Raw genomic sequence first — 23,804 nt, forward strand, 5'->3', positions numbered from 1 at the left:
CTCAACCCAGCTCTTCCCAGCCTGCCCCACAGCCTGTGTTCTGCGTTTATTTCCCTAGTGCCTGAGTTTTTTTGTTTGTTTGTTTCCATGGAGGGATAGTCCTGCCACACAGCCGCCCAGTCGGGCCTCAGCCTCAGTTCAGGCCTGGTGTACTTCCCTCCGCCTAGACCAAAAGATCAGGACTCTTGGGTCTCCAATTAGAGTTAAGGCCTTGACTTATCTAATGGTCCTGCTCCATGCCTCTACAATAAAATCCACATCATGGGAGCGTCGGGGAGGGAAGTGAGTTACTGTGAAGGGTCAGTGCCTGCCGCTACGGCTGTGGGAAAGGCAACCCATAAGATGAAGGACAGCCAGCAAGGGCATGACCCATTAGGATCCAAGAAAAACGAACCCCACCCCCACCCGCACCTCATCAAACACTTCTTGCTTAGGGACACTGGCCTCAGAAACTAATTTGCAGGCAGTTTGGGGGCCTTGAGATATTGAATCATATCACCCTTCAGCTGTAAGTCGGAAACTCGGCCTTGCTCTCCCTTCTGTATTTTCAGTTCACCGTTAGGTCCATCTAAACGACTCCCATTCTCAACTGTAGTATTCTTCAAAATGAAATTTAAGATTTTTACACATTGCATTTTAGTCACAGAATATTGTTTGAAGAACACCTTTTTTTTTTTTTTTTACAAAAGTTTGCTTTGTAGTCTTACATGTGGTTACCTTTCATAATTATTCCATGGTTCTTAAAGTGTTGAATTCAGGATTCCATGTGTGTCATTTAGATCAAGCTTATTAATTGTGTTGTTCAAATAATCTATATTCTGACATGTGTCATCCGCTAGGATTATCATTTACTGAAAGAGATGTGATACTTTTTAAATATGATTGTGAATTTTGTTGATTTCTTTCTGGAAAAGTGTTCCTTATGTCTGTTGGAAATGAGGTCAAGCTGCACGTTATGGAAAAACCAACTAGCATGGATTATTTTAAGAGAATTTCATTTCTCAAGAATAAAGAAATCGTAAATAAAAAAAAAGATTTTATGTGGTGTGGATGGACCAACTCTAAAATTTCAAGGAGGTATAGGTGGCAAAACCTAAATTAGTTATGATGACTCATATACTTATAGGGGGATGGTTTTGTTTTCTGCTAAAACTACACATCCTGAAACATTTCTAAATTTTATTCACTTAACCAAATAACAGTGGTCCTAAAATGTCCATAGCTAAAATCTGTTCAATAGTAAGAAAAAATATTTTATTTCTAAAAAACTTAGGGATACCTATGATAAGTAACCCTGAAACAGCAAGCCAGTATTAATGAAATCAATTAGAAATAGCTTTTATTCTCTGAGGAAATGATTGCTTCCTCTTCCCACATCAAAGAATAAGACTACTGTTATTACAAATGAGAAAAAAAGTTTATTGAGGAAACAATTTAACAGCTCTCCTTTAGCAGAATTTTACAGACTAGAGCACAACCTGAAGGCAATTACAGTTTGAGTTAACACTCTTCACAGAATGCTTTTTCTACAACTGGAAAGTTGCTGAGGTTTGTGACATGCCACTATAAATGTAAGTATTATTAAAAATTACAAATTGCTTGGTAATTATTTTGATAACCTCTTGAGCAGCAGCTCCTGTAAGGAAAAAAAGAGAAAAGCAAATATTTGAAAAGAGTAAATTTCAAGAATTTAAGATTTCAATTCTTTATTACTATATTATTAAAGGAAATAAAACTTTTTGTTAGGAAGATTGGCAAGATATATTGAGGGAACAAAATTTAAATAGTAGTTTGACAAGGGAACTTTTTTAAAGGATACAGATGCATAAAATATCCTCAAAGAACACCCTTCTTTTGCATTAGATTTTTACTTGTGTGTGTCTTATACCAACAAAGGATATATAAAGATATGTTTGTTCAAAGTGCATTTGTTATTTAGAAAGGATCTATGTTAAATGTTGCCAGTCTGATATAACTACTCAAAACAAAACACAAAAAAGAAAAAAACTACCATGGAAAAATGGTGAGGTCACAGCAAGAAGACAGCCATCTATGAACCAGAAGGTGGGCTTTCACCAGACACTGACACACTGGCACCCTGATCTCAGATTTCCAGAACTGTTGTTTACAAGGTGTCTAGTCTGTGATATTCTATAGCCCAAACCAAGAGAAGGAAGAAGTACAGTGAGGGAGGGAGACAAGTAAAAGGAGTTTTTATGAAGGAGGTGGCATTTTTTATTTGGATCTTGAAGAACAGATAGGTTCTAGACATGTAGGAAATATATTTTTAAGGCCTAAGAGGAGAAAAGATCTAGGAGCAATAAAAGTGAATGTCTAGGGTAAAAGCAAGTGATTTAGTAAAACTAACCAGAAAAGCTGAGGGAACGAAAGTACAGGGTCTTTAATGTCAACCTATTGTCCCTGGACTTGTTTATGGGAACAGCTGGAGAAAGGGAAAGAAGGAAGGAGAGAATGTATATGTGTGTGTAATGGTGGTACAGAAAGTTAAGTGAAGGACATGATCAAAACTATGCCTTAGAAGGACTAGTGACTCTTTAGAAATTTAACATGGACGACAGTGAGAGAGACAGAAGGAAGAAAGCAGCAGTATGGGGCAGGGGGTACTAAATAACATCCTGCTACACTGACCTCAGTAATTAAAATAGCTGAGAAAACAAACTTCATATTAAAATAGCAACTGTATTATGTATCAACAGATAAGTCATCTCATCTATGGAACTCACCCCCCAAGAATGCAGCAATGGTGTGTGGCTCAGCAGCTCCATATCGGCAGCTATAGGAAAGGATGGAGATATAAACTTAGATTAGCCTTATGACAGGTGGGGTATTCTCTTTTATGTGCCCTAAAGAATACTCACAATTCATGGACATAATCATCTTTCACCATTACAGATAACCCATATTCCTGAAGGAAGCCTGTGAGACAGGACTTCAACTTTCCTATATCTTCTTCAACTTGATAGTTAGATACACCTTAAAAAAAAAAAAAAAAGATTTTATATATATATGTATACACACACACATAAAAATTAATTTTCATTAAATATGATTCAAAATTAATGACTACCTCTTTTACTTAATCAGTTTCAGATGTTCTAGTCAAAATAGTAAAATTTGAAACTGAAGAACAAAAATAACAAGAATGAAACCAATTATTTGCAAATATTGGAAACTTATAATCGAAGAAACCAACTAAAATCTATTAAAAATTCAAGTTCACTAAGTCCTTATCAACTGCTCCCTACCCACCATCTAGAAGAGTACCTGGACATTGGGGCAATAATTATTGCCTGGCACACATGGGGTGCTGGGTTCGATCCTCAGCACCACATAAAAATAAAGATGTTGTGTCTGCCGAAAACTGAAAAATAAATATTAAAAAAAATTCTCTCTCTCTTTAAAAAAAAACTAAATGAGAAAACATTCTGTTTATATCATTTATAAAAAATAGTCTTCCTTATTCATTTCTAAGAAACTAAATGACACCGAGGACATAAAGTTTAATAATAGGTAACATTTATTTAATACCAATAGATGCTGGACACTATACTAAGTACTTCAGTTATATTGATTGATTTAATCCTCACAACAACCCTATGAAGTAGGTACTATACAGATGAGAAAACTGAGACATGGACAGGTGAAGTTATCCTCATTTTTACAGAAAAGAAAACTAAGGCTCAGATTATACTACTTAGCTCATAAATAGCAAACTTAAGATATGAACCCAGAAAGTTCTTAATGATTAAACTATAATATCTCCAAAGGTAAGCTATGGTTGTTACTACTGGAGGAGAAATACAATTATTATTAAAAACTTATCACTATTCTTCTTCATAATAGTGATAGCTACCCTTTACTGAGCACTTGCAAAGGTGCTAGCAATGTGTTAAGTGATTTTCGTATTTCACATATTTAACCCTTACAATCTAGTAAGAGGAGATACTGCATCTGCCATTCATTGAGAATGGAGACATGGAGAAAAACAGTGGCTTACTCAAGGTCACAGAGATAGTGACAAATCTTGGACTAGAACCCATATTTAACTCCAAAGCCTATGCTATATGTGGTATCTAGTCTTACATGACAGCTCCCAAAACACCCACTGTAAGCTCTCACGTAGTCCTTTCCCATCCTTAATCTTAGCTGGCCCTCTGAAACCAATACAACAACATAAGCAATGCAGTGTGGCTTCTAAGAGGTCATAAATAGCTTTGTACCTTTCATATGTGGAATTTTATAGGAAGCCAGACATCATAAAAGTCTACCTTTGGACTTCCATGCCAAAAGGAAGTTCAAGCTTATAATCCCAGCTACTCAGGAGGCTGAGGCAGGAGGACTGCAAATTTGAGGCCAACCTATGGCAACTTAGTGAGACCCTGTCTAAAAAAAAAAAATTTTTTTTTTTTTTATGCTGGGGATGTAGCTCAGAATTAGAGCACCCCTAGGTTCAATCCCCAGTATCACAAAAAACAACCACCACAAAAACCCCTCAAATTAGCCACATGGAAATAGACGCCTAGCCACTCCCCAGTTGTTCCTGCCATCCTGACTGAGGTGTCAGGAAATGTCTTGTTTGATGTCTTGTTGAATGTCTAACTCAGACAAGGCTTCAGAATGATTCCAGCCCAGGCATAATACAACTATATGAGAACCCCTCTCCTAGCTGGGCATGGTGCATACCTGTAATCCCAGCTATTCAGAAGACTTAAGGCAGATAGATTATTAAATTCAAGGCCTGGGCAATTCAGTGAAACCCTGTCTCAAAATAAAATAAAAAGGACTATGGATGTAGCTCAGTGTCTTGGATTTAATCCCAGAACCCCACCCCCCCACCCCGCCACACACACACACACAAAAATAGGGCTGGGGTTGTAGTTCAGTGGTAAAGCACTTGCCTAGCATTTGTAAGGCACTGGGTTTGATTCTCAGCACCACATATAAACAAAATAAAGGTTCATCAACAACTAAAAATGCTGTGGCTCAGTACCTGGCATGTGTGAGGTACTGAGTTCAGTTCTCAGCAACGCATATAAGTAAATAAAATAAAGGTAAAAAAAAAAATTAAATAAATATAGAATAAAATAAACTTTCCTCAAAAAAACAATTGCCTAAACCCAGTTAATCCATAAAATCATGAGATTGTAATTTGTTTTAAACCACTGTTTTGTTATACAATAAATTAACCAAAATATATTCTAATTAAATAATATGTATAAAGCAATACATATTTGGCATTTATTCCCCTTTCCTCCTCCCTCTGGAAAATTTGCTCATTGTGACTGTAATCTGGAGGTTTAACTAGATTAGATGGGGCAACTGGCTAATGACAGATCTAGAATATACTGCTATGCAATAATCCTGCACAATTAAAATTATCAAAAATAAAAATATTCTTAATAACTGTAGATCTTTGAGACTATGCCAATTCTGTAATTACTTCATTTGCAGACAAATAATGCTAAACAAAGAAATTCCAACATCTTCAGTGTTCTGAATTCAGAAATCACTGGAATACTTCTTGTGGCTTTCCTGTTCTACTGGATTAAAACCAGTGTAAGTCAGAACAAAATTATGAAAATTAACAGAAAAAGTTTTCCTTTTTTTTTTTTTTTGATGCTAGGCTAAAAAAATCCCCAGCTCTCTTTCTTTTGAGACACTATCTCACTAAATTGCAGAGGGCCTACATTGCTGAGGCTGGCCTAACTTGCAATCCTCCTGCCTTAGCCTCTAAAAATTACTGGGATTATAGATGTTGGCCATCACACCTGGCAAAAAAAGTTTTCTTTTATTCACATCCAATCAACATTCCTCTATAACAGTTTAGAATCAAACACTACTTGCAAAATTATATCCTCTCTGAGATGAGCTAGGTCTAATCTGTTTACAACATGAAATTCAAATACTATTGTTATAAGTATCCAGAGAACCCTTTAAGATTAAATTTGACTTAAATGTTTATTCAACATTTTATTACATTTGGTAATTTCATTGCTATTCTTACCTGGATATCTACCATGTTGTTTATGAAATCTATCAACAGCCCGTAACATTAAGTATAATACTATCTCATTATCTGGATTGTCCATGCTGGAAACTGAAAGAGAAAAAAAATGAATATAATTTGGGTAATTTGCAACATATAAACAACAAAGAGCCAATTTTACTATATACTCAAGTTTCAGGATACAATATTACCACAAATTAAGTATTTTGTTACAATAAAATGAAAATGGTAAATAAAATAATAAAGGGAAATGCATTAAGAGGTTACTCAGTGATCTTACAACAACTGGAGTCATGCAGTATCTACTGAAGTAGTAACATGACTTTAGCTCTTCTATATAGCATACAATGGACTCAGTGACCTCTATTATTTTTTGTATATATTAAGTTTTTATATAATATGCATACATTATAATTACTGGGATAGGTTTATAGAATAAAATTAGTGTAAATATTTATATTATTTTTATATTATTACCATATACTTGACACAAAATACTTATATCTTTTAACCTAGCATCAGAAGGTTATTATACTTACTAATTTCATCCCTGTTAACTGTATCCAAACCATATTCTTCAGCTAATGATCGACACCTTACCACTCGAAGAAATGCAGAATTGCTGCCTGAACATAGGAAAGACTTTATGGAAATAATGGTTGTGACAGATGATTACTACAAATCTCAGGTCACCTTAAGAATAGGAAATTTTTCTATGTACACTTCACAGACATGGGAATAAGACAATATGTATTCTATATGGCTTTAATGGTTAGCAGAGAAGGCAGTAAAACACAAGTTATCTTAAATGCATAATACTGGCACAACAATTAGTTTAGCACTGAGTAAGAAGGTGGCACCTCTTTGAGCCTCAGTTTTTAATTTGTAAAATGGGGATAATACTATCTACTTTTGAGAGTTTTTCTGTAGATGAAATGTGTCATATATATAAGTGCATACCTAGCATAATGCTTGATATGGCTCAATAAATAGTAATCCTCATTTTTATGGATAAGTAGTCCTAAAGGAGAGTGGTGGTACGAAGGATTGAACTCAGAGGTGCTCTATCACTCAGTTACATCCCAGCCTTTTTTGTATGTGTGTGAGATGGGATCTTACTAAACTGCCCAGGCTGACCTTGACCTTAGGATCTTCCTGCCTCAGCCTCCCAAATCACAGGGATTATAGGTATGTGCCACTATACCCAGCTATATTAAGGCATTAAAAAAAAAAAAAAAAAAAACAACAACAACTTTGTATTATGGAAATTTTCAAACATACCCTAAAGAAAACAGAACAGAGTAAACTTTCAAATACGCGACATTCAGCTTTTAATCTGGTATCATATACTCTAATAGAACAAACACCAATATTGATACAAGGTGCAAAATATACATCTATATCATTGAGACTGTGTAAAACTTAGAATTTTAGCCATTTAAAACTCCTGGGAACATTTATCAAACGAAATAAGGAAATTAGTTCAAGGGGACTTACAGAGTAATTTTAATTCTTTCTCTGAAATGGACTCTGGTGCCTGTAAAGAGATAAAAGGAGGTCTGCTCCAGTACAATGAGAAGATTAACAGAGGGTATAGCACAAAGCCAGTGGCTGTGAAAGTGGCTTGGAGACTGGCTATCTCCAAGACTGGGAGAGGACTTTAGAAACACCTTGTTTCCTTACATCTGGTGTCCTTAGGCAGGAAAGTAAGCGTTCCCCCTCTCTCTAACCCCTTTCTGGGTGGAGTTACATAGTTAGGTGTGTAGGGAAATGTACCATCAAAGGCACAGTGTACCAACAGCATACCTGGCCAATGGACTGCAGCAATTTGGCAACATGATTGCCTACAGCAGCAGCATCTTTCTTTGCTTTTTCACGGTAACTACAAAGCAGCAACAACAACAACAAAAAACTACAATTAACAAACTTTAAAGTTAGCAAAATTTAAAATATTATTGTGAAGCAAACAAAAAACTTCTTTCTTTTTCATGAAAAAATACTGGCCTAGCAACATGAAATACAAAAATGCTAAAGAAATGCTAACAGCAACACCTATTAGTGGTTGAGGATCTTTCCAGTGTTGGTGATAGACTCTTAAAGTCCACTAAAACTGAGGCTCCCACTATAATTAAGAGCATCCAACTTCTGCCCACTTGGAAGGGTCCATAACCCAGGGTTCTCTGACAGAGGACCTGATAAAATATATCACTAAAGAACATGACTTGCCTCCTTGAAGTCAAGTCAAGAAAAGTTAGACTTCAAAACAGTCCATCTACAAATTCATACAAAATTTTTCTTTAGGTCTATTTACTTTTCACCCTCTAAAAATGATCAGTGGTCAAGCTGACTACTTGCCATGTGAGGTTACACTTCTCAATTGACATTTCTCAGGTTTTGAATACTCTGAACTCTTAGACTATGACAACAAACTAAGATGTGTTAAACAATGAATGACATCTCTTGTGTGACATAATTTGACCCTTGAGGAAACCAAGCCAGTAGTCTGGATTCACTGGCATCCCGCCCCAATTACACAAAGGTAATATCCATGTAGACCCATTCCTGTAATAGTTTATCTAGGTCAGGCTAGTAATACTGGATAGCAGATATCTATCTATAATTATGGACTTCTTAAATTACAAAAGAGTAATTACTCTTCAAATCTAATCAAAATTAAGGACTTCACAGTTCAAAATTATAGACAGAAGGCCATGATTAAGAGTTAAGGCTCAGAGGGGCTGGGGATGTGGCTCAAGCGGAAGTACGCTTGCCTGGCATGTGTGCAGCCCGGGTTCGATCCTCAGTACCACATACAAACAAAGATGTTGTGTCTGCCGAAAACTAAAAAATAAAATATTTTTTAAAAAAATTCTCTCTCTCTTAAAAAAAAAAAAAAAAAAAAGAGTTAAGGCTCCGAAATTGGGTTTCATGGTGTTCGAATCTATGGTTCTGTCATTTACCAGCTGTCTGACTCTCAATAAGTTACCTTTCCTAGGCTTTAGTTTCCTCATCTGTATAAAGTTGTTGTGAATCATTGTTTTAAATGAATCAATGCATAGAATAGTTCACAGTACAGAGTAAGTAATCAAACGGTAGGTTTTATATTGAAATTTGAAAGAAAAAAATCTGTCTCCACAGTAAGGAACTCTGTACTTCCCACTCACTTTTGTTTTGAACCAAAAATTGCTCTAAAAGTAAAATTTATCAAGAAACCAACCAAGCAACAAAAAAATTGCTCCCTAAATTCTTTATTTTTAAAACAGCAAGGTTATAATAGACTTACATTTGATTTCTGATAAAATGTTTATCTCTAATATAAAGAGGTTAAACTGTTACATAGTTTGGAAACAGTGACTTACACATTTTGTAGTTTTATATATTTGCCTGAATCTGCAATCATATCAGGAATTGTGCCTCGAACAGGTAAATTTCCTTGACCCTCTTTGGCTACAAATTCCTTTAAGGCACGGGCTAAAATCCAAAATGGTGGAGTCTAACAGAATAAGAAAAAAATTAACATTAAGTGGTGTTTTATTTTGATCTAGAGGTTAAGATAGCATTATTTTTACTTGTTACCTGTTTGGTGATATTTATGCAGCGATCATCATTAAATATATCTTCAATACTGCTTGGAATCTAACAAAAGAACATGAAACATTTATTTATACTAAGAACTTGCCCACCTTATTTTCAATGTTATTTACTCAAATACTTTGAATTCTCAGAGTGTCGAAAATACCAACTTCTGATTTGTTTAGTTTTATTGAGAATCAGAACCTGCTGGAGCTCAGATGGGGAAGAAAGAATGAAACCAAGTCCTCTCCTGCCCACTGCTAGCATTCAAGGCTGGTCTATTCTCTTACATCCGAAATGGAGTAAAGGAGCCCAAGTAAGTCATTTTTGTAGTTAACATCTCCAGATGACAAAGATAATGTAGACATCTGTACTAAATCAGATTTATAGTTCTTCATGGTTTTCCTGCTTGTCAAAAAAAATTTGAAATCCTTGCACCTTAACTAGAGACTACTAAAAGAGACAACCACTCTGAAAAAAACTAAGATGTTTTATTTTATTAGCAAGTAAGATCATCAAATATTAATAAAACTATACAAATTACAGGCTTTGATTCTACTGTTATATGGAAAAAGAAATTTCTTGGTGGAAACCCCCTACTGATCTTTCTGCTTCTTACCTCAGTCCTTTCCATTCTAGTCTGCTCACAAGAATCAAAATGAACTTTAAGAAATACAAAGCAGATCATTCCACTTCCCTACTCAAAATCCTTCAATGGCCTACAAGGCCCTATTATGATCCAGTTCTTTCTGCCTCTCCAAACTCAATCCTTCCCACCACTTTCCCCCTCTTCACTTCAATTACACTGGCTTTCCTAATGACCCTTGAACAATGCCACGCTTCACTCTACTTTTGGGCCTTTGCATATGTGTTTCCTCTGCCTGAAAAGTTTCCACCAGAACTCTGCATATCACTTCACTCATATTTCTGCTTAAATGCATCTCTTCAAAAGTTTTCCTGACCCCCATCTAAAACTTGCCTCCTGAACCCAGACCACCTCTGGCCTATCATGCTTTTGCCCTTTGTTCTGTTCTTATTTTTGTTAATAGCAACCAGTACATTTATATCTGTTTATTAAATTTACTGTATTCCCAACCACTGGAACTTTTTCTTTTAATTGCAGTTCATTTTCTATTCAGTGAAATGCACAGATCATGTATAATCTGATGTATCTTAATAACTATACATATGTATTTTCAATATCACTCCAATTAAGAAATTAAGAAATAGAAAATTTTGCCAGGCATGGTAGTACATACATATAATCCCAGGGGCGGCGCGGGGGGGCTGAGACAAGAGGATTGCTATTTCAAAGCCAGCCTCCGCAAAAGCAAGACACTAAGCCACTCAGTGAGACCCTGTCTCTAAATAAAATACAAAATAGGGCTGGGGATGTGACTCAGTGGTTGAGTGCCCCTGAGTTCAATCCTCTGTACCCACCTGCCACCAAAAAGGAAATAGAAAATTTCCTTTACTCAAGAATATTGATTCACAAAGCATAAACTTTAATCACTCAGCAACACTGTTTCATTGTCTTCAAAAAGTCTGCAATGATAGTTTAAGGACCTTCCTAATGCTGAAAAGCAGCAATTTTGCTGTTTTAAACTATAAGAAAATTCTAACTTAATTTAGCAGGTTTGTCATTCCAAAGATTCCCCAAAACTTCACAAGCCAGACTTCAACAATAAAAGAGCAAAACAAAAAGCCCCTAAGTTATCCTCCAAATAATTTTTAAAGTCTATAATGTTATTTAAAACATATTCCATTATATCCAACTAATTACTGTCAGAAGAAAATGCAGAGTAGGGGGTGGGGTTATAGCTCAGCTGTAGAGCTCTCGCCTCACACGTGCAAGGCCCTGGGTTCAATCCTCAGCACCACATAAAAATAACTAAATAAAAAATAAAGTTAAAAAAAAAAAAAAGAAGAAAGAAAATGCAGGGTAACAAAATTTAACTCTTCAGGCAACACCATTTTGGACCAGCAAAATACCACCTTAGTCATATAATCCCTACCCCAAAACGATTTATATTCACAAATTATATACTTCACATAATTTATATGTTATTGTATGGATGTTTTTATCACTATTAAATGATAAAGTATGCACATAACATTTTAACAAGTACAATACAAAATCTTTTTTTTCCCTTTATCCCTGTGATGCTGGAGATTGAACCCAGGGCCTCTCACATGCTAGGCAAGTGTTCTACCACTGAGTTATACCACCAACCCACAAAATTTTTATTAAAACAAGCCTCAAGTTGTGTTATAGATATTTTAACTATACATTTAAGAAATATTAATTAAATAAATTGTTTATAATCAACTTTTACATCTGAGGACTTTGGGAAACCGTTTTTTCTATCCTTTTTTTCTTCTTTTACAGTAACAGGGATTAAGTTCAGTAGTACTCTACCATTGAGCTACATCCCCAGATGGTTTTTTTTTTTTCCCCAGACAGGGTTTAAGTTGCCTGGCTGGCCTCAAACTTGCAATCCTCCTGTCTCAGCCTTCTGAGTAGGGAAAACATCTTTCATATATGAATTACTCTGCGATTCTTTTAATACCTGAGTTGTATTTAGTGCTGTATTCACATTTTTAATAGCTTCTTCAAAATTCTCTTCATCTTCTGGAGCTCCATTCTCATTCTTTAAAATTCCTATTAAAATAGGAAATGGTTAACAAACAATAGCCCTTTTCTTCTCACTCCTGTCCACCCCCCACCAACACCACAGAAATAATCCTGTCAGAGTCTGAAGGGAGAATTAGAATATCAAACCTTAAGTAAAAATATGACTTATCATTTGTCCTCCCTTAAACTATACAAAGAATGGGCTCCTTCACCTCCCCAGAGGAAAAGTAAAATAAAATTTCTGATGATATCATCTGATAAAAGTATTAAAAGAAATCCACTAAACATCTATTTCAAGCAATTTGCTTCCCAAACTTTATATAATACTTAACCACATCCCATAATATTACCTTGTCTAATCAAATCTCTGAAGTCCTCTTTTTCTTTATAGGTTTTAGGTATTCGTCCATTTGTCTAAATTGGTTAAAAATTTTAAAAATCTAGTTATAAAAACTCAAAATATGGAAATTGAGAGTTTAAAGTTCCCCCATTTGCCATGAGATTTCATTGACAAATATATACCTCAGTGAAATCAGAGGCTCACTTGATAGAAAACAGAAACTGCAGGCCATGCCTCTATATGCATTCCCCCTACCAGTTTCAAAATGACATCTATTCAAATTTTGATTTGTTAATAAAAATATCAATATTAAAGGAGGAACTGTTAGATTTAAATTTAAAAGCTCCCACCTGCCCTAATACCCCATGAGGAAAAAAATTAATCTCCCATTCCCTCCAAGGAAACCCATTATAATAAATAGAAATTAGTCACATATGGAATTTTTTTTTTTTTTTTTTTAAAAAGGACATACTTCACTATACCACTGTGCTAGATATTTAGCTACGATCACAATCCAAGGAGTATGGCTATGGTCCTAAAAATAAGAGAAAAATCAAAGAAAATATCAGTATTAGTTAATATCAAGTCTTTATTCTACCATCTTGTTTTCAACAATATTGATTGATTGATTGATTGATTTGATTGATTGATTGATTGATGGTACCCTGTTTACTTTGAGACCGGGTCTCACTAAGTTGCCTAGGGCCTCAATTAATTGCTGAGACTGGACTCAAACTTGTGATCCTCCTGCCTCAACTTCCTGAGAAACATAAAACGTGTACTTGGATGCCTGGCTACTTTAGAAATTTTTTTTAGAGGCCGTGTCCAATGTAACCCCTTGTATGTCAGGTAGGTATTATGTTCCTGTTTTTCTAGCAAGAAAAAAGCTTCAGAAGCTGCCGCTCAACAACAGTTCAAATCTCGATTTCAGATCCCAATCCTAGACTAAGAAAATGGAATATTCTCTGTATTTTTTGATGAACCAAATAGACACCTACATTTTAATTAATATGTAGGTGTTCTTTAAATTATATAGTTCTTTAAATTATATGTTCTTTAAATTATATAGTCTGTTATAAATATTATATAGTTTCCTTGGTAATTTTCAAACACTAAAAATAAGTCTCAAGAGGCTCAATTTCTACAAACGTACTCCAAATTCAAACTATTTTTTAAAAATATTTATTTAGGAAAGGGTTATGAAGAGGCCTTCTGGGATTTTTTTTTTTAATTTTTTAATTGTAGATAAGACACAATACCTTTGTTTATTTTTATGTGGTGCTAAGGATCAAACCCAGTGCCTCAGCCACGCTAGGCAAGTTCTTTACCACTGAGCTACAACCCCAACCCAGAGGACTTCTGGGATGTTAATGTCCCATTTCTTGACTTAGGTGGTAATTACAAAGATGTTCAGTTTATGTACTTTTCTTCAATAAAGAAGTTTTTTGTTTTTTTAAATTTTGTGGAAAATAAATTTATTGGTAACAAGTAAGATAAAATGTTATTGTGTGATCTGGATGTCAGGAATATGGAGGTTTATAGTATTGTCTCACATTGGTATAATTCAAAAACCTTATATTAAAAAAAAAAGTCTTAAGTCTACCTATAAATGTAAGGTTATACATACTAACCTTATACATACTAACCAACCTTTTTTTCCATGTGATCTAAATCATAAGACTGAAAATGTTCTCTCAGTTCAGGAAATGGCTTATCCAGTCGTAGATCTTCTAATGCATTATCTGGATGAGATTCTATTACTGTGAAACAAATAATCCAAAAAGAAAAACTTCATTCTTTATAAGAACTTAAGAAATCTATAATTTTCAAATGGTCATAGAACCTACAGATTTTTTTTCACCATGTTATGGAGGTCACAATTTTTTTTTAAATATTAACTTTTTAGTTTTAGGTGGACAGTTTCTTTATTTTATTTTTATGTGGTGGTGAGGTTTGAACCCAGTGCCTCATGTGTGCTAGGTGAACACTCTACCACTAAGCCACAAACCCAGCCCTGGAGATCACAATTTATAAATAGTAAAATGCACAAATTTTAAGTGGAATATAAATTTTAATAAAGTAAAACCAAGATTCCTTTAGAACAGAATTTGTTATGATGACTAAAAAAACTCGAAACTGACAATGTTTATGTACAAATACCTGACAACCTACTCTTGCCCCTCTTGTAGTCTTAAAAATCAGATAACATTACTATCTACCTACGTCTCTTCCCTAGAAACCCAATGGTCATCTTGAGTTTTTGTTTCCTTGGCCCCAACATCAGTTGCTACCCACTTCCTAACCTCACTTTGTACACTGCTCTCTACGTGGGGAAGTACAAGAGTGTTCAATTTCAGTGCATGTTTAGAACAAGGTACAATTTTGTCACTTGATAGCTTAGCTATGTGAACTTAGGCAAATAACAATCTGTGTCTCAATTATAAAAAACACAGACTCTATTTCATAAAGGTTTTAGAAAGAGTAAATGAAATAATCCATATGAAGGCAAGCACACAACTAGCAATGTTAACCTTCATTATTATTTACCTCCTATTTCCCTCTTCTCTACCCTATAACATCTTCCCTAAGTTCAGGGGTTCTCATTGTCTCTCTCTCCCTTTCCTAGACCACTGGAAATTCACTGACAGCAATGCCTGTAATTTCAGTGACTTGGGAGGATGAGGCAGAAGGATCACAAATTGAGGCTATCCTCAGCAACTTAGAACCTGAATAAAGAATTTTTTTAAAAGGTGGGGATATAGCACAGTGTTTGAGCATCCTGGGTTCAATCTCCAATACCATCTATAAATACACATACACACACACACACACACACATTTACAAACATCAATCCCTGTCTCCAATCTTTGCCCCCTTTAAGCCCATTCATTCCCCATAACTTCAGAGTGATTCATTTAAAATAAAAAATTTTACCCTGTCATTCTCCCACTTGTAAATTTTAAATAGCCACCATCAACAAATCGCTCCCTAACTGCCCACAGATGGGCACACAATTGGCACAGGATTAAAACATTTTCTTGAGTAAATATGGAACATTGCATGAGCACTAAAAGAAAATTTTATGAAAATCTAAGGTTACAATTTTTATAAGTAAAGGGCTAAGATCAGCCCTGAACCAATGTAAGCCTACCTATGAATTACTTTGGTCTCATATAATATTGTTTCCTTGGAAACAATAGTCAGGGTAAATGCCTTCCTTGTCATATGGAATTGCTCATAAACTGGGAAAACTGCAGGAGAATGGAATAAAAGGTTGGTGCTGGGCTGCAGATGTAGCCCAGTGGCAGAGTACTTGCCTAGCAAGTGCAAAATCCTAGGATCAATTTCTAGTACTAAAAAAAAAGAAGAAGACAATTGGTAGGAGAAAAGGTGGTGTGTCTTCTTTGTGTCCGGGTGATTCACATATCAGGGTGATTCACATATCTCTTGTCGCAGCCACACATGCCCTATGTGGGTTGGGGGGCAAAAAAAAATTTAGGTACTTGTATAATTGCTGGACCTCCTTAACAAGCAGCAGATATACAATGGTATCTCTGCTTTGTATCATTCTGTGACGCTATGGAAAGCAATAGTAGAATAAAGCATACTGGGGGGAAAAAACAAGCATATTGAGTCAGACTGCCACTTTGAACCTATAAATAATATAACTAATATAATTTGTGCTGCTACAAATTTACTTCATATTTAAAATAGACTCTCTAAATTATCAAGTTTCTAAACCATAACTAAAGCAACCAATAGCAAGCCCCATATGCTCAACAATTTTACCTGGATGTTCTTTTATAATGATCCTCATATAACCAACCAGTCCATATGTCCTACAGATCAAAAGAGGAATTTCAGAATTCCAGAGGACATCTGCTAAACGTAGCAATGTACTATAAAGGAAAACAAAATAGAACATAAGCAAATGAATATATGCCAAATATAAAACATGCGAAACATGAAATACATTAAAATAATGCAAATTTCTTAAGAAATAATAAATGCAAAGACACATTGCATTTGCATAAGCGAGTCAAGAATACACTAAAAAGCAAGCAATTTCACAAGGATGCAGAGTCAAAGTATACCTTGAACTAGAGGGATATGAAACCCTAGTCTTTTGTATTAAGAAGAATATTATTGAAAAACACTTCCTAAATATTTTCTATGACAGAAAAAAAAATTTATAAAACCTGGCAATTTAGAGACACCCTGTCTCAAAATAAAAAGGGCTTGGGATGTAGTAGATTACCCCTACATTCAATCCCCAGTTTAAAAAAAAAAAAAAAAGTAAACACACACCTCTGGTAATTTCTATAATCAGCTCTAACTAGTTTTTAATCACTAAAAAGTAACCAATGTTCATTTTAAGTGCTCTAAATACATCTACAAAAAGTTTCATATCTGAGCATTTTCTCTTTTCTACACTAAAGTATACATAAGAGCTTCAAACTGAAGATTTCCATCAAATTTAAGAATTTCAGAAACCATATCTTAGACTGTATAGAGAAAAGAAAACTATACAAATCTATTAAGATTGAAATTAAAATATATATGTAATATATTAAATATATAATATATATGTAATATATTAAGTTAATATATATATATATATATATATATATATATATATATATATATATATATATTTTTTTTTTTTTTAAACATCAAAATTTACCTTTCATGAAGCTGAGTTGCAACCACAACAGTAAACCTACAGAAAAATGAAGGATCATTGTCTAGGAGGTTTTCTGGACTCTAAATGAGACAGGGGAAAAAAATCCAATAATTTCACAATCATATTAAACATAGCAGAAACACAAGCTCTTGTAGAATAAATATGCAACAAATTCCAACTAACATAAATGATACAAAGATTCAAAATTCTAAGTTTCTATGGCATTGAACTATTAAAAATTATTTTCCAGCACAGAAATAGTAATGTGCATACCTCTTCCACAAAACTTCCAGAGACATCATTATTTAGTTCTTGTAAGAATTCCATGGCAGCTTCAGCTCGGTTCTTTTTAAAAACAAAGCATTTGGCTTCAATTAGAAAATACTTATTTACAATGTAAACCCCTTATTTACAGATCAGGCAAAACAGACTGTGAAACTATCAAAATTTCATGTATAGTATGACAACTCTGCTCCTCACAGTGTTTAAAACTACAGTTCAAGTTGAATACTACTTAAACACAGCTAAACTGTCCTTATCCAGCGTTCTTAAATAACCACATTATTTGCCCTTGACTTTTCTGATTAGGCAAATAACCAAAAACCCTAGGTAGCAGGGAGGGATATCCCGGATCAAGTTCAGACTCACTCTAACCACCCACATCTGCAATCCTATTCAAGTGGTCAATCCTTCAAAGAAATGTCACTTCCATTCAGAATATTAAACTAAGTTCATGAACAAAATTTTGGGGAGGGAAGGATGGGGGAGGGAAATGGGGGCAGGAGAGATGGTGGAATGAGATGGACATCATTACCCTAGGTACATGTATGACTGTACACACAGTGCAACGCTATACTGTGTACAACCAGAGAAATGAAAAGCTGTGCTGCAATTGTGTACAATAAATCAAAATGCATTCTGCTGTCATATATACCTAATACAATACTTCTAAATTCTTAAACTACCAAACATATAAAAGACTTATCAGATTAGAAAAATAAGCTAATTTTTTTCTCAGAAAATAAGCTCTTTTTAATTCAAAACTTTTCAGGTAATCAAGACATAGTGGCATTATTAGATGCTAATACACAATTGTATTCTGTAACAAATATTTACCTTGCCAATACTGCTTCTTTGAAGGAAAAAACTAAAGTGGACAGAATAAAAAAAACAATTAAAGGCTTATATGGCTATAAAGAAAAAGTTGGTTATAATAACATGTGTATTGCATTTATAATATAAAACAAACACTATTTTTTTAATATTTATTCTTAAGCTTTTTAGGTGGACACAATATCTTTATTTTACATATATGTGATGCTGAGGATCGAACCCAGTGACTTGTGCATGCTAGGCAAGCGCTCTACCACTGAGCCACAACACCGGCCCAAACAAACACTATTTTGACAACACATTGTTAACAGTCTTCTTGGAGGAAGAAAATCAGATGAAACTTAAAAACAAAATTGAGCTAATAAATCAGTGTTTCCCAAAGTGTGTAATACAAATTTCACAAAATGCTCTGAGAGAAAAGAGTTCCCAGGTTAAAAAAAAAAGAAAAAGAAAAAGAAAATGGTGGGGGGGATACTATATGCTGTATTTCCTTCTTAGAAATTCATAAAATACATATACACATAATATTAAAGTTTTATAGTAAAGAAATTTTAACTTCATTGGACCCACTTCCCAAACTTCTTTGACCATAGAAGCCACTGGCCCATTTAACAGTTATTAACATTTCCTAGACCAATGTTCTTGAGACCACCCTGGGAAAATGCTATATTAAACCATTTGCTTCTGCAAGAAACTAAAACAGATTTATTCTGGCTTCTTCCCACACATACTCCCATCATGTCCCAAAGCCCGGTATGAGGCTGCTTATTATGGTTTAGATAGGAGGTGTCCCCCAAAAGCACACATGTGAGTCAATGCAAGAAAGATACAAGGAGAAATGATTAGATTATGAGAGTTGCAATCTAATCAGTGGAGAGAGATTAGATGGATGGTAACTTTAGGCAGGTAGGGTGTGGCTAGAAGAAGTAGGTCACTGGAGGGTGTGATTTGGAATTTATATTTTGTCTTTGAGGAGCAGCACTCTCTCTCTCTGTGCTACCTGGTTGCCATGTCCTGACTTTTCCTCTGCCACACTGTTCCACTATGATGTTCTACCTAATCTCAGGCCCAGAGCTATGAAGTTGGCTAATCATGGACTTAACTATCAAAACTGTGAGCCAGAATAAACTTTTCCTCCTCCACACTGTTCTTGTCAGGTCTTTTGGTCACAGCAACAAAAAGCTAACTAAAACATCACTGATCAACCAAATAAGAAAGAAAACAGGACTTTTTTTTTTTTTTTTTTTAACCTATACCAATAAAGAGTTATGCTATGGATAGCCAGAAACTTGAAACTACTACCCAAAGAAATGATACTAAAGCTAAATATGAACTAAATTCTGGTTTTCATTGTATTTTCTCATTTTTATTGTCTACCAACAAATACAATGTGAGATCCCAGACTCCCTGAAAGAGTGAGCTTAAAATATAATTTGGGAAGGTTCTGAAAGTCTAACTATGATAATCTGCAAAGAATGATATATAGACCATATTTAAAACTATTTTTATAGAGGTAGTGTATTATGGTGAAAGATTTACCTGGATTAAACTCAGAAGACATCCCCCCAAAAAGGTATTATTTTTCATTATTCTCATAATCCCCAAATACAGTGGTTGTGAATTATATACTAATACCTAAGAATCAACATGAAGATTTAGAAAGTGCACAGATTTCGCAAATAAGGGAATAATGACTATTCCTTTGAATTAATAACAACAAAAATGGTGATGATGGGTATCTTTTGTTAATGGTCTACTTTCCAGACACTGTGCTAACTAGCACTTGAACTATATTAACTCATTTCCTCCTCCCCATAATCCTAAACACATAGAAGACTTCCACCATATAGTCAAGTCACTGCTTTCCTAACATACATATGTTTGAAAAGAAAAGAACATACTTGTTTCCAGCATCTTCTCCGCTGACCTGATTTCCATCAACAATTGTAAATGATCCAATACCTGGGAGATAAAATCAAGTTAATCAAGAATATATATTTCTAGACCAGAACTTAAAAGAAGATTGTGTTCTCAATTTAGAACACAACTACCAAATTACATTACCTGGAAGTACTAAGTTTTTAAGAATTTCAGTTCCTGTAGCTGTTGCATGTATTAGGCAAACATGAGCAGATTCCAAAGCTTCTTGCCCATGATCACCCCACAACCTAAAACAAGACACAATTCAACATTTTAAAAATTTTCACAAAAATAAACCTTTCTCACTTGAACAGTGATTTAAAATGTTTTTTACACAGAATAACTGATATGAAAACCACAGCACTATGTCAGGCAGGAATGGACTGCAGATTATATGGCAGAGTAACTGAAGATTCAGACAGGTTATATTTTGGATAATTCAAGGAGAAGCATCAAATCAGAACTAGAAACTTGGGTCTCCTTGTTCCTTGTCCATCAAGCTTTTCAAGTGAGACAACTTATAGTACAGAAAGTCTATAGTTATATTCATCAACATTAAAGAAATGTATTGTAACCAAATGCAATGATGAGTACCTGTAATCCCTGCTACTCAGGAGACTGGCAGGAGGATCCCTGAGTCAAGCTCAGGAATAGTCTGGATAACAAAGCAAGATGCCATTTCTTAAAAAAGTAAAATACATCTTGCACCTAAAGCCTAATCTGTTCCCTAGTCATTTCTCCTAGTGGAAAAAGTGGATCCAAGTACATTTAAGATCTTAATATAGGACTTATCACCAGACATCTGCAAAAATAAGCAAAAGTTTTACCAAGAAAGCTAACCTATTATCTGAAAAGCCTCACACCAACTTCTAAAAAGTGCTTTAAAATACAATACCTGACAAACACTTTAATGGTTAGTAGATGCATTAACAAACAAAAAAGTAATAAGAATTAGAAATGTATGTTATGAAATGATGTACACCAGTTAATACAGTTTAACAGGGCAAGGTACATGATCACACATGTGTCATGGCTTCCAGGCCAACCTGGTTACTTCCACTAAAAATAAAAAAATAAAAAACTCTTATTAATTAATTTATCCTTTTTTTGTCAGCATGGGGGAGGTCAAACCATGAGAAATGCCATAAGTCAAACAAGTAAGTACTAGCAGCCCAGAGGACTGAGAAAGACTTATGTGCCTTCCATGTCACCTGATATAAAGCAAATTCCTCTTACTGTGTAGAGCAAATCATAACCAATGCCCCATTCTTTTTTTTTATTTGCTTAGCATCCATCTCTCCATCCTAAGCTCCATAAGCCCAGACCACCCCTTTATGTTCACCACTGGTAATCCAGCGCCTACCACAGATCACAGAACATCTGTCAAATGAATGGAGGAATAGCCTGGAAGAACCAAACAGACTGGAAAACATCTGTTTTTTCCAGGAAAGTAGGGCACAAAGACATATTTAATTGACAGAACCTTAGTAATTGGAGAATGGGTCTAAGAATAATGGTGTATCTCTAGGTTCTATGTTTGAAGAAAGGAACCAAACAGAAAGACACTCTATCTCTAGTTGGCCTGAGAGCCAGGACCTTGATGACTAATACATAACTTTGCTTCTAATTGCTTCCCTCTGAGACTTGCAAACCAATAAGCAGTTCTCACTATAAAAAATAAAGTTTGGTCCTTTCATGGAATGGACTTGATTAAAAACCCTCTTTTGGTGCTTGATCATATATGATGACATCTGCATTCAAAACACAGGTATTCCAAGAATTTGCAAGAAAACACCTGGTTACAAGGGCTCTGCCACTTTGTTTCTTCCCCCAGAAGCTTGGGAGTAGTGATAAAACTGAGTACAAGCTCTGAAAAAGTCAAGAGGGCCTGAGTTTAAAAATATGGAGAACTCTGGGCAAGTTATTTAACGTCTCCAATACTCAGTTTCCCCTCTGTAAAAACACAAAAATGTCTACCTTCAAGAACACTCTCAGAACTGCCCAAAGCCCCTAACTAGTACTAGATTGTAGGTCCAAATGGAAGTTTCAGTCCTAACTTCTCTTTGACTTGGGGGCTCCAGGAAGGGGAGGACACATATTTTTATTACCTCCACTGACTCAACACATAGAAGATACTTAATAAGAAGTGGAAAAGCAATAAGGAAAACAGGAGGATGAAGAAGGAGCCCCATGGTTTAATTCTGCCCTATCCATTAAGGCAGTTACTGGCTATACATGACTACTTGGCACCTGATGTGAGACTAGCATGAATTAAGGTGTGCTCTAACTGCAAAATACTTGATTTATAGTATTTTGATTTGATTTCTAAGATAATATGAAAGAAAAAGTAAAATAGTTCAATAACTTTTTATATTGATTACGTGTTGAAAGGGCAATATTATGGACATACTAAGTTAAATAAACTACATTATAATAATTTATTTCTCTCTCTCTTTTTTTTTTTTTTTTACTTTAAGGTGACTATTAAAAAATTATAATTACGTACATAAGTGGCCCTCATGAGAGACTATTATTATATTGGTACTGGACAGAGCTAGTTTAGGACAATGCCTGACAGTCGGCGAATCGGAACGGGGTACAATTGATCCCACCCCATTCTGCAAAATGAGAGGCTGGGAAGCCAGTGACCTGGAGACCGCGCACTTGGAACCGCAGACCACGTGGCAAGTGGGCGCACCCCTCCGAGCAGGGGAATCCTGGCCTTGCAGTAATACTCCGACCCCGGTCCAGGGCCCAGGGCGCCAGCTCCCCGTGCCTCGCACGGCCGGGCCGGGCCGGGCCGGGCCGGGCCTGGCCAGAGGCCCGAGGGAGGCCCGCCCCCATGGTCCGCGCGCTCAGGCCCGGCCCGGACGCGGGGGAGCCCACCGGCCCTCCCGCTTGGCTCAGTGAGTCCCGTCTCACCTCAGCTGCCGGTCGTACTTCTGCTCCTTGAGCAGCTTCCCCGGCTGCGCCATGGCCGCGCCCGCCGCGCCACCAGCCCAGCCGCAGCCAAGCGCCGCCGCCGGCTCAACACGCGCGCAGGCGCACCGAGCGCCTTTCGCCACCACCGCCTCCTGCGCGTCGCCCGCAGGGGGCGCCGCCGTTGCACTGCGCACGCGTCACCGGAACGCCCGTGCGACCGCAGCCACTGCAGGGAACCGGGCTGAACCTGGTGGTCGGTTGTGCCTGGATGCCCCAGTGCCGCTAATACGCCAGCCCAACCCTCTGTCGGTGCAGTAATTGTGCGGAACTCGGGCTTTGGAATCAGGCGGACTTGGATTTTAATCACTTCCTGCTGTGAGCATTGCTCTTTGCGGTCCTTAGTTTGCTCACCTGTGCAATGGGAATGAATGGGTCTTGGAGAGAGGGATCTTTCAGTCTTAAATGAAAATTTTTTAATACACAGGGCCAGACTCACGAAGAATCTTGTATGAAAAATAATTTTCATTATAATGTACGTCATCGTTTACCCATTTCTTTCAACCTGTCATTCAACAAGCCCACACCTGAG

General features: G+C 35.9%; 1 protein-coding gene across 2 annotated transcripts; it reads right to left on the reverse strand.

Moving 5' to 3' along the window:
* Window positions 1-1,395: 1,395 nt before the first annotated feature.
* Window positions 1,396-23,324, reverse strand: Nae1 (NEDD8 activating enzyme E1 subunit 1). 2 transcript variants are annotated; one of them, XM_046435012.2, is made up of 20 exons: window positions 23,216-23,324; window positions 20,438-20,541; window positions 20,275-20,335; window positions 18,377-18,407; window positions 17,534-17,605; window positions 17,261-17,340; window positions 16,366-16,475; window positions 14,227-14,336; window positions 13,049-13,111; window positions 12,587-12,650; window positions 12,172-12,263; window positions 9,605-9,664; window positions 9,388-9,521; window positions 7,835-7,910; window positions 7,526-7,565; window positions 6,568-6,654; window positions 6,026-6,118; window positions 2,880-2,994; window positions 2,745-2,794; window positions 1,396-1,636 (listed from the first exon to the last, which is right to left on the reverse strand). In XM_046435012.2, exons 1-20 carry the CDS (start codon window positions 23,266-23,268, stop codon window positions 1,527-1,529), a joined length of 1,605 nt encoding a protein of 534 aa, XP_046290968.1. In that variant the 5' UTR covers window positions 23,269-23,324; the 3' UTR covers window positions 1,396-1,526. The 2 variants fall into 2 exon arrangements, with proteins under 2 accessions (XP_046290968.1, XP_046290969.1); XM_046435013.2 differs by lacking the exon at window positions 23,216-23,324 and adding an exon at window positions 22,943-23,057.
* Between the last annotated feature and the right edge of the window lie 480 nt (window positions 23,325-23,804).

The sequence above is a fragment of the Marmota monax genome, unplaced genomic scaffold (assembly GCF_021218885.2).
Source record: "Marmota monax isolate L192 unplaced genomic scaffold, Marmota_monax_Labrador192_F-V1.1 WCK01_AAM20220418_F8-fsc00024, whole genome shotgun sequence".
NCBI classification, from domain to species: Eukaryota; Metazoa; Chordata; class Mammalia; order Rodentia; family Sciuridae; genus Marmota; species Marmota monax.